The sequence below is a fragment of the Vigna radiata genome, chromosome 6 (genome assembly GCF_000741045.1).
Source record: "Vigna radiata var. radiata cultivar VC1973A chromosome 6, Vradiata_ver6, whole genome shotgun sequence".
In the NCBI taxonomy this organism is placed as follows: Eukaryota; Viridiplantae; Streptophyta; class Magnoliopsida; order Fabales; family Fabaceae; genus Vigna; species Vigna radiata.
Window position 1 is genome coordinate 35,388,323 of NC_028356.1, and position 11,790 is coordinate 35,400,112.

Here is an 11,790-nt window from a genome sequence, read left to right on the forward strand (position 1 = left end):
TCACTGAAGATTGTAAACTGAGCTAAAAGCTCACATGCAGTTTTAATGGATCCCTGTTTTCCGGTTACACCTGAATCAACACGTTTATGTAGAAAAAAATTCTACTGTAGCCAAATAATAAATAAATAAAACTTTAGCGCACCATCAAGAAGATCTCCATTACATTTTAGATGGATTAAAATATGATTCTCATCCTCTAACATGTAACTCCTGCATTTTAAAGCACACATAAAAATACGAATACCGTGATAAAACAATTTATGTTAACAAACTTGTCAGAAGAATTCAGTGAAATGCTGCTGTAAGGAGGAATACATTAGACAATGCTAACTCTAGAAAACAACAGTGTCGAGCATCATTCCCAAAGTCTGAACAATGTTTGATGACATCAAATTGGAAACGTGCTCTTCGAGGTGCTTCTTAGCATCTTGCCTTCCCACATTTGCAATTGCGAGTTTTTCAGGTGGCAACTCATCTTCCTCCTGCACTGCCTTGTTGTACTTGGATGCTAAATTTAGCATCTCCTGCATCACCAGAAATATAAACATTATCTCCTGAATTTGTCATTCAGCTTTTTATTTTAAAAAAAAAGAATGGTAGCTAGTTTTCCCCTCTACTTATCAGAGAAGATCTCTGAAACATTGGCAAGAATTTCTCTAAAAATAATCCCAACCTGTACTGTAACTTATTTTGAAATTCAGCTTTTAAAGAGTTTTTGAAAAATAAGTGATAATTTCCTCAGAATTTTTTCAACCAGGCAGTGTTTATATAGGTTACGAACAGGTTTCAACTTCCAACAGAATATTTTCCTGCCAGCAGGAGTTTCATTTTCTTGTTTCTTTTCAACTATATTATATATTTAATTCAACGTTTTGAAATTAACACTTAATTAAGTGTCTATACTCTGTCATAGAACAAGGCTACTTCGCACCATTACACCCCTATTGTAACATCTCCATGCCGAGGATGGATCTTTTAATACCAAAATAACCAAAATCACTACATTTCCATTCCAAACTCTATGGAGTCTATGTGACTCAACAGCTCAAAAGAAAATTCCATAACAAAGCAAGCAATGTTTGATGAATTTATTGCTCTCGTGAGAACAGTAATCGGGCTTTTGTCCCAGCTCAATCTCTTAACACGACTATCAACATCACTTTAATTTTAATAACGGAAAGGAAGCGCGCAAATACTCTATTCTCACCACAATGCTAGACTTGTTGGACATTCATTAACACTAGAGCATTGGCTTTCAAAACACCGGTCCAGTAATTCGACCTCAACCTATTGGTATAGTTCATTGAATTGCACTCTCACAAGAATGATTTATAATTTTCAAATGGACATAACAAAAACGTTTTGCATGGCACTCTCCTTGAAGATAGATGTCTAGCAGACGAATCAATAGAAATCCTTGATCTCACTTTATAGAACCATGCTTGTAAGCTTAATAAAGCTATATATGGCCACAATGATTGATGCCAAGCCCATCACCACACCTATGTCCACAACTAGACCCCTTCTCCCGTTAATCTAGTGCTTCTACATGTGAATGTCACTTATCATCAGCTTAATATTTGTTTCCTTCAATACCTAACCAAAACTTGGTCAGGCACTGCCCTCCTCCTGCAAAAGCTATCATGCATGTACCATGATGTTTCCATATGAAAGCAGGCAGCCTACCTTGAATGAATGGTCAGTCATTGCCTCCGTCTTGCAGAGGGTCTAACCTCAACAACTCAATCCCTTTTGCCACTCGCAATATGGATGAGGGAAACCCAAAATTCACATTAATCAACACTTTCTTTTTGAGATCCAATATCGTCTCTTGGTCATTCAGAGCATAACCCTTGGTGATATTCCAGGCTCTATAAAGGTAGAATACCATACCATTGCTCCAACCACAAATGAATTACTTTTGAGCACCATCAACTTCTTCCCAAACTTGAGCTCTTTTCTTTCTCAACTACTATTTTCTGGAACAGCCTTGGCAAAATATATATGCATGTGCTACTAATTCCCTCTTTTCAGTACAAGAAGAAACATCTGGTCATTATTTAACAATTTGTTTAAGTTATAGCTAATATCATTTACCAGCTTTTGCGCTTTACCTCACCACGCAAAGGCATGTTGGAGCAATGTAGTGCATCCAAATTGTTGTCCTTTTCATTCGCATAGGGTAGATTAAAGTTTGTGAGCTAATTTTGTATTCTTATGTTCCTAAATCTTTTCTCTAACTATCATGCACGTTATACTACAATAACCAGTGAAAACCTTTTCGTTTGATATCTCCTCTTTAGGAGTGAGAGGGGAGGAGAAGTTGAGAGACAAGGAAGCGACAGAAAGAATAAAAAAAAAATTAACTAATTATTATATAGTAAGTTTCTGAAATTTACTAAATCATGTTAGCAGAATCTCCAATTCAGAGCCATAACAATCATTTACTATAGTGTGAAAAGTCAGGAAAGTGAGTGGTAACATTTGAACAGTATTTTTTGTCTTCTGTATTATTTGTGCAAATCTCGTAATGCAATAAATTAAACAAAAAGAAATAAAAAAAGTTAAACTCGGGAGAAGAAAACATAAATTAAAAGGTCGAATGATCTAGATTCATATTTCACAATGAAAACTCTTAGCTGACCTGAACAGTCTGTTCATTAGTTTTCGAATGTGAATCAAAGCGCCTGAGTGTCAAACCATCCGTCCACTTCTTTTTGTGAAGGTTAAGCAACATCTTCTCTTCAAGTTCATTCTTTCTGTAATTGATTGCTATGGAGTAATAATGTCTATTCAATCCATGGATCAGAGCCTGAAAAGGAGATTGAAAAAACAATAAGTAACAGCAAAAGGAAAAAACAGCAGCATCTATTCTTTTGGAATGAAATAAAGGAACACTCACTTGGATAGATGGCTTGTTTAGATGGCCCAAGTTAGAAGTTGTCTGTCGTGGTTCCTGACCCAGCATCATAGTTTGTGGATTAATCAGCCGGAAAGCATCAATTACCACTTTGCCCTTAACACTCTGAATGGGATCCACCACCACAGCCACTGCACGTTGATTTAAAGCCTCGAAACTCTGCATTAGAAAGTACACACATATTACATATAACTATCTAAAACCAAAATCCCTAATGGAATAAGGGCTTATAGTGGCTCACTTAACTAAATTCCACGTCTAACCAATCTAAATCAATTATCCACGTTGATTTAACACTCTCACACATTCATATCAGAATATATTTCACTGACTTTTCTTAATTCTATTGTAGCCACTTAAATTGCAAGAATGAAAATACTAACTAAGCATTTTTCCATCGATATTCAAGTACAGTAAAGTTTTATGACTCTGAGCATTATTTCTTCTCGAGTTTCCATCCCTCATCTAGAATCATTCCAATCTAATATTGGGATGCAAGAAGATAGAGATGCAATCCTACACCAAGCAATCCATCCCTCTCCTCTTTTGCACTTCCTTAGCATCTACTTAATAAATATTAGTTTTAATCAAGTGACGCTTCTTTGATTTGAAATTATGCCAAAGCACAGATATCACTTGCCTATACATCCATATTACCAATAACAAAAGGTGACTTACCATCTTCACTTTTACATCATAAGTTCCACAGAAATAAGGTTTTAATTTGTACGACTCATACATAAATATATAAAGAAAGAGTCATCATATGTTCCACACAAATCAGGTTCTAATTTGTATGTTTGATACATAAAAATATAAAAAATAAGGTTACAAGTTATAACCAAAAACAATTGAGCTAAAATATAACAAATTGTTTACATAACCATACTGCAGACTTCTCTTTTTGTCTCTCTCTTTCTCTCTCACAATATAAATCTGTAGTACTTTTAAAGATGAGTCCAAGGTTTTAAAAATGGTTTACCACATCTACTTTGGAGTCTCAGGGACCATAACACAGCAACAACTGCGGTCACATTGGCCATGTTTGTTCACAACTAATGCACTATCAATGATCAAAACGAAACTGCGACTGAGATCATAACTTAAAACCTTGGATGTATCACAATTAGCATGTGCCTCATTTTTTCGTAAAGACCAATGAGAAAACAAATGTTATATGGATAACACAGTGTCAGTAAGCTCAATTAAAGGTCTTTCATTTCAGAAAAGAAACTAAATGTCATACACATCTATTAATTGCTCACTTAGTTTCAAATTTAATTTTTAAACACAAACATATGCACCATAATGAACTAAAGAGCAAAGAAGCGGCCTAAAACCTGTTGGGTATTAATATCCACTCCAGAAAGCCAACACCCGAATCCCGGATGCGAGTGATACCATCCCACAACCATCTCCGGCCTGCAGCAACAAACCAACAGCGTTTCAACCATCCATATGTGTAACAAAAAACCAGAAGCAAACTCTCTTCCACAAAAAGAACGAAACTTTAAACGAACCCAAAAAGTACCTCCCAGTTTGCTTCAACATGTCAAGCATATTAGTCTGAAAAACATGATCAACGGCTTCAACGCTAACACCGGTCCCACTCTGAGGCATCGCAAACACATCCACAACGCGCACGGTGTACTCATCCACGAACTCCCCCAACATCAGACCCATCACTTCCATGGGTACCCCAGCTCTTCCTGCACACAAATTAGGGTTTTCTAAACATTCGGGCTAATGAAAGAAGAAAAATGGCAGGGATCGAGAAAGGAGAGAAAAGTACCGTGTTTGAGCATTTTGAGAAGCGCGAGAGAGGAGATGTAAACTTGCTCGGAGGAATCAAGGGTGGGGGAATCTGGTGGGGGGTGCCCTAGGGCTCCGCCTGCACCCGCGAACATCCTCTGAAGCCTCTCCATCCCCGACATAACGATGATGGTGATGGAAGCGACAAGAACCTCAAATCTTAGTTTTCTTTTGTTTCACGAAAAGAAAGATTGCTTCCTCTCTCGGAAATTGCTTATGTGACTGATAATTATAGTTCCTCAGTGAAGACGGCGATGATGATTAAATACGACTTATGTTGACGTTTCGATCAAGAAACTATAAAAGAAAAGAAATAAAAATTAAAAAGAAATTCTCATACTTAATTGGGCCCGAACACAAAAACGGTCCATTTATAAATTTTGTTACTAGTGTCAATTTCTTTTTGCACCCCTTATTTTCTTCTACACTCCAGAGTTTTTAAATTACTTATTTTGTTCTTTGTAATTTATACATGAACCTTCATAGCTCCATTTTTTTTTTCTGATTCTCCGCTAATTTTTCTTCTACTCTTTGCTCTTAGTTTCGAGAAAGGAATTAGTTGAAGATTAAGGTTTTTAAAACTGACATGTGAAATAAAAAATATTGCATTATACTTTTATGGAAATTGACTTAGAGACGAGATTCTAATTTGAAATATTGCATTATACTTTTATTAACAACTATATTCTAGATCTTTATCTTATATATAAGTAGAAATCAACAAATTCCTAACAGACCATTTAAACTCTTAATTATATATAAAATTCAATAAGCTGCTATGTAAAATCAATGTTTCAAAATTTGTTGTTCCAAAACACACTATAACAAGAAGATAAAACTGGGAACATCAAAGTGAAATTCTAAAACAATATAATCGATCTATAGAAAATAGAACAGTTTTTTTTATACGAGGTTAGAAATCACATATTAATTAAAGATAAAACGAATTTTTAATATATTGATACAAACGATAGTTCATAAATATTTTTTTAAAGTTAAATTAAATTTAAATTTCGGTTTTTAATATATAACAGAGGGTATGATGGTTTACTATTGTGTCATCATTCTCTTGAATGTCTTTACTGTATCTGAAGACACGATTATCATGCAACAAAAGGGTCGATGTATTCGAAGTGGTGTGAGGTTGAAAGCCTTAAAGATACACGTTTTCAGTGTTTTAGTAGCTATCCAGATGAATCATTGCTAATTTAAATATTGTATTCATATCCCTTAAATCGATGCATTTCTGGATTGGCTAGTGGACACTATAAAAAAAAAAACATGATTAAAATGAGAAAATCTGCTTAAATAAACAAATGAAGTGTGGAAGTATTCAACGTTAATATCTCTTAGTTTAAAATGATATCATCCATGTTATCTGTAAATTGATTTAACACGCTATAAACAAGTCAATAATCAGAAGGATTTCTCTGTATGTTTGTGTAGTTTGGTTGGTCTATATATACAGGTTCTCCTTACCAAAACTAGCCATGAAAACTAGGTTTTCTTAGAACCAATAAACTTGTAGAGAAGTTCAATCTCTCTCTGTCTCTCTCTCTCTCAGTAACTCATCATATTCAAGTCCATGGCAGCAACGAAGAACCATGTATCTCCAGCTCCAACAGAATCTGATGACAGACACCTAGTTACTGTGCTCAGTATTGATGGTGGTGGTATTCGGGGAATCATTCCAGGAATCATTCTTGCTTTCCTTGAACAAGAGCTTCGGGTAATATTTTCAACAATCAATAAATATATATAAATATATATATATATATATATAAGAAAAAACGTCATTTTTGATGTATATAAGATTCAAAATTCGATATAATATTTAGTTATATACAGATTATATAAATAAAAATCCATATATAATATTATCGTAACTAATTTTATATACTAATAATGCGTATATAAATTATATATATATATATATATATATATATATATATATATATATATATTTATTGTTTTAATAGCAGTCTTGGTTCTTTTAGATTAATTTATAATTGATTTTTTTTCATAATTTTAATTGTTAAATTTTGGCACATATATTTGAAACAAAAATTACTTATCATAGTTTTAATGACTCCATTGTCGTTCACACAATTCAAAAGCAGACATTTTAGCTCAAACATATGCTTACTAGTCAGCTAATAATGTTTTGACATATTAGTACCATTAATTAGCTGATTAAATTTTCATATAATAAAAAAACGAAATGACAAATAGTGAAGCCAAAAGTATAAAAAGAAAATGGTCATTTAAAACTATGAAAACATAAATTATTAGTCGCCATGTATGAAAATAAAATAATTAAGCCTACAGAGGACCAAAATTATCCGCATCAGAGGAACCAAAACAAAATTATAATCGAAGGGGATTTGATCCCTTCCATACATAATGCTAAATAAAGTCTGCCATTGGTTAACGAGGTGCATTATTGCTATATTAATATAATTAATTATTGTCACATCATGAAAGCAACAATTTGGTTGATTGTTACATTCTGGAATTGTATTTAGTATTATGTTAATCAGGTGCAACTTATTTTATAACTTTAGTCTATTTCTTCTATAGCTTAATTAACATATAATTAATGTGTGATTATGGTGTGTGCAGAGGCTTGATGGTGATGATGTAAGAATAGCAGACTACTTTGATGTGATTGCAGGAACAAGCACTGGGGGATTGGTCACTGCAATGCTTACTGCTCCAAACCAATATAATCGACCATTGTATGCAGCCGAACATCTTAAGGATTTCTACCTTCAACATTCTCCAAGAATCTTCCCACAGAATAAGTAAAAATTCCTAACTTTACTATAATCTTCATGCAAAAATCAACATGTACTAATTACAGTTTAATATAGGTGGTGGAATGTAATCGCTTATGTCGTTAAGTTCATCACGACTCTGTTTGGACCATCCTATGATGGCAAGGATTTACACAAGATTATTAGGGAAAACCTAAAGGAAACGAGGTTGGACCAGACATTGACCAATGTTGTCATCCCAACATTTGACATCAAACGCCTTCAACCTACCATCTTTTCCAGCTTCCAGGTTCATCCCTCCTCTATTAATTTATTATATCAAATATATTACTCATTTATTGTGGAAAAAAATGAGTTTAATATGATGTTATTTATGCAACAGTTGAAGAAGAGGCCATATTTGAATGGGTTGTTATCAGATATATGCATAGCAACTTCAGCAGCTCCAACGTATCTTCCTGCACATTACTTCGAAACTAAAACCCAGCACGGTCATGTTATTGGAAAGTTTGACCTAATAGACGGTGGCGTCGCAGCAAATAACCCGGTACATGCACAAACTTATATATATTTCAAAGGAAAAAAAAAAAGTAAAATATAAAATGAATGAGTATGAGGAAAACAATGTAATCTGATGTTAATTGGGAGGTGCAGACACTGGTGGCCATGGCAGAAGTGTCAAACCAAATTTCCCATGAAGGTCAAGTTGGTGACTTGAAGGTGGAAGCGATGCAATACGATAGGTTTTTGGTGATATCATTGGGAACAGGTTCTCAGAAACAGGAACCGAAATACAGTGCTAAAGAAGCAGCCGAATGGGGTGTATTGAGCTGGGTTTCCACAACCAATGGCAGCACCCCTTTAATCGATGCCTTCACTCAAGCCAGTGCTGACATGGTTGACTTTCACATCTCTTCCGTTTTTCGAGCACTCAATTCTGAACATAACTACCTCCGAATCCAGGTTCTCATCAACTTTAACTCAATATATACAAATAGTTTTTCTCATCATATTCACCGATTCAACTTTCTTAATTAGGACGATACATTAACTGGAGACTCATCTTCTGTGGACTTGGCAACGGACGATAATTTGAAGAAACTGGTCTCAGTTGGGGAATCATTGTTAGATAAACCAGTTTCAAGGATTAACTTAAGGACTGGCCTTTACGAAACTGCTGGAACTTCTGAAACAAACAGAGAAGCCTTGACGAGGTACACATATTAAAATCAAAATCCAATATATATTAAAAGAAATTAATATAACTTACCATGATGGTATTATTATTAGTGTATATACTTGTAATATTTATACTATAACTAGTTTAGCCCTTATTATTCAAATCCAAAATCGTGGGCATGGTGTTAACCAAGGATTGAATTTTAGTATCATTTTCTGAATGTGTCTGTGCTAAGTCTCATGCCTGACCACAGGTTTGCGGTGCGACTATCCAAACAGAAGCGATTTCGTGAATCTCAGATCTCTGCGGACAATGGAAATTCTCAAAAGACAGTTGTATGATATTATGATTTGTAGTGTGTTACATGTCTTTTTAATTACAAGTGTTGTGTTAAACTTAGGGCATATGTGACTTAAGCCTAGGCGCTCGAACCGGGGTCAACGGTTCATATATAGGTGTTATTGGGTTCACAGTAATTAATCCAAATAATTGAGTGTTCTTGCAATCTTGAAAGATGTGATGTATACGCTTTGTATTTTATTCAATTTTATGTTAAAGAATGTACGCTTAATACTTGTTTAATTTTGGGTTACACAAAACTCTTATGTCCTTTATCTCTTTGGTTTCTTGTCATCAATGAAAGTCTATGCCTTGGTTACGTTTGGGTTACACTAACCTTGAAGTACACGAATGCATCTTATTTTTAAATCTGCCCTTCAAGTACACGAGCGAATTTTATATTTAAAACATGGCATATATAGTAAGTTGAGTATCAGAATAACAAAACAGCAACTTGTATTTTACTAAATATTATATAACTACTATAATTCATGGTTTACTATAGTTTTAATTTTGTTTTTAATTTAGTTTTAGGGTATACCGAAATAAGAATGAAAAGGAAAGAAAACATAAAAATGTAATAAAGCAGTTCTGAGGTTACATTTTGTTCAATAAGCAGTCATACGTTAAACACGTTCTATTAAGAAATGCGAGACAGAAAAGTTACAAGAAAAAAGCATGGTGAGTATAGAATGATAAAAAGAACTAGAAGGGCTTCTTAGTGTGTGGGGATCTCATTTCACGGAGCCTTCTCTCTTGCGACAGTATTTTTGCAAACCTGAAACCATTAAAATATTCATGCTTATTCTGATGTAATAATTCTACTGAGTAACCCAACCAGATGAAAAATGATGTTTTATTTAACTAACCTTTTAAGAGCTTCTTGATTTGTTTCCCCGTTTTTGAGTGGCTCAAAGAGACCATTCTCTAAGTTCACCCTAGAGACTGGTTTCTTCAACAGATTTTCACCGATTTCGCTAAGCTTCTCCAGGTTCTCCTTCGTAGCAATGTCAACTGAAGAATCTGTTCCGGTCAATGTGTCATCCTGCAAATGTTGTTGACCAATTATGTATACATGATCATAGTATTTGACCAAATATTATGCATGCTCATAGAAATATTACCTGAATTCGAAGGTAATTATCTTGTGACTGAAGTGCTTGAGTGACAGCAGATAAATGGAAGTCAACCATATCTGCACTGGACTGACTGAAAACGTCTGTTAAGGGAGTGCTGCCATCGTAGGTTAGCCAATCCAACAAACCCCATTTGCTTGCAATTTGAGCATTGAATTTTTCCTCATTTTTTGCTGTCCCAGTGCCTATTGAAATTATCAGGAACCGATTATATTCCGTAGGCTTGATGGCAAAGAAATCAGAGTTTTGCTTAATGATTTGCTTTGTAACTTCGTTCATGGCAACTAAGGTCTGCATCATTAAATTCCGATATAGAAAAAAAGTTAGTGATACATTCCAATTTACATTAATTACGTAGTTAAATTAGAGTTCAAAAACAATTGATTGTTGAACAATTATGCATATACCGGATTATTTGCACAAACGCCACCGTCAATGAGGTTAAATTCGTGTATCTTCCCTTCAGAATCTTGGTTCTTGAAATTGTGTGCAGGCAGATAAGTAGGTGCAGCGGAGGTGCTTATGCATATGTCTGAGAGTTTAGCGTCCATGAAAGGAGACATCTTCATCTGCATCAATTTATTTCAAATCTTACTCTGTTACTTTCTTTCTCACCTTCTATATTTTCTTTTAATTTAATTCTCTTCTTTGTTAATATATATTAACATTCTTATTGACATATTAGTATCTGAAAAAAATGGAAAATAAAAGACTGGAACCGTCTTAGTTTTACTTTTTCCTAACCTAACATCATCATACTATTCTTGAAAACTGTAAGAGAATTATTTTTGTCCTATTAGTCGACAACTGTTTATAGTCAAAATTTCAACCCCAAAGGTCCAACAAGAACCATAAACAAATAAATATATATAGGTCCCAAACACCAGGAAAGTGGAAAGAAAATTCCTTTGAAAAGTGAAAAAAAAAAAGAAAAAAAAAAGAGAGGAAAGTTAACCTGATAGGACGAAAAAATAATGGGTTGCATAGACTTGATGTCGAAGGTGGGAATGACAACGTTGGTGAGAGTTTCATGCAACCGAATCTCTCCAAGTTTCTCTCTCACCACCTGACGAAGGTATTTCCCATCGTATTTGGGTCCTCCCAAAGATCTTACTAAGTTTGCTATTATAGTCCCACCAAGGCCACTGCAATGCAAAGCATGCTATATGTTAACTAATATCTACTGATTGTACAAGTACATTTAAATAAACAAAAACTTAAGAGGGAATGTTGGGAAAAAACTTTTAAGGCTAGAAGGAGTGTTTAAGATTGGGAGAGGTTGGAAGATTTTGAGAGAAGGAAAGGCTTTTTGTATTGAAGGCTTGTAATCTTTTTTTGGCTTGGATAGAAATGATACAACCATCCCCTATTTATACTAGTGGCACCTCCTTAACCAATGGTTAGGATCTTGCCACCACAACATCCATCTAAGGGCTATAATTTATTGTCTAGAACTTCCTAAAACATTCTTACAATTCTAAATTTATCTAGAGACATCATATGGATAAGCATCTCTAGATATTTTTGTAAATCATTCTAGAATCCTTCTAGATAGGATTTCTAGAATTGGGCCTTCTCTACTTGGGCTTTCACCTTATAGACCCAAAATCAANTTACATTTCAACA

General features: G+C 34.4%; 2 protein-coding genes and 1 pseudogene across 2 annotated transcripts; 1 reads left to right on the forward strand and 2 right to left on the reverse strand.

Moving 5' to 3' along the window:
• Positions 1–99: 99 nt before the first annotated feature.
• Positions 100–4,983, reverse strand: LOC106764915 (26S proteasome non-ATPase regulatory subunit 14 homolog). The gene is made up of 6 exons (XM_014649355.2): positions 4,713–4,983; positions 4,452–4,629; positions 4,261–4,342; positions 2,903–3,079; positions 2,645–2,812; positions 100–524 (listed from the first exon to the last, which is right to left on the reverse strand). The coding sequence occupies exons 1-6, from the start codon at positions 4,852–4,854 to the stop codon at positions 333–335; spliced, it is 939 nt and encodes a 312-aa protein (XP_014504841.1). The 5' UTR covers positions 4,855–4,983; the 3' UTR covers positions 100–332.
• Positions 4,984–6,141: 1,158 nt separating this feature from the next.
• Positions 6,142–9,257, forward strand: LOC106763943 (patatin-like protein 2). The gene is made up of 7 exons (XM_014648126.2): positions 6,142–6,461; positions 7,355–7,536; positions 7,606–7,798; positions 7,892–8,056; positions 8,164–8,472; positions 8,548–8,723; positions 8,943–9,257. Exons 1-7 carry the CDS (start codon positions 6,318–6,320, stop codon positions 9,028–9,030), a joined length of 1,257 nt encoding a protein of 418 aa, XP_014503612.1. The 5' UTR covers positions 6,142–6,317; the 3' UTR covers positions 9,031–9,257.
• A 364-nt stretch (positions 9,258–9,621) lies between these two features.
• Positions 9,622–11,790, reverse strand: part of LOC106763945 — a 7,311-nt pseudogene continuing 5,142 nt past the window's right edge.

Coding starts and splice junctions, on each gene's coding strand:
- LOC106763943 (XM_014648126.2), top strand. CDS start 6,318: ATGGCAGCAACGAAGAACCATGTATCTCCAGCTCCAACAGAATCTGAT. Junction 7,537..7,605: donor AGAATCTTCCCACAGAATAA/GTAAAAATTCCT, acceptor AGTTTAATATAG/GTGGTGGAATGTAATCGCTT. Junction 8,473..8,547: donor ATAACTACCTCCGAATCCAG/GTTCTCATCAAC, acceptor TTTCTTAATTAG/GACGATACATTAACTGGAGA.
- LOC106764915 (XM_014649355.2), bottom strand. CDS start 4,854: ATGTCGGGGATGGAGAGGCTTCAGAGGATGTTCGCGGGTGCAGGCGGA. Junction 3,080..4,260: donor TGGATATTAATACCCAACAG/GTTTTAGGCCGC, acceptor TTTCTAATGCAG/AGTTTCGAGGCTTTAAATCA. Junction 525..2,644: donor CTAATGAACAGACTGTTCAG/GTCAGCTAAGAG, acceptor CTGGTGATGCAG/GAGATGCTAAATTTAGCATC.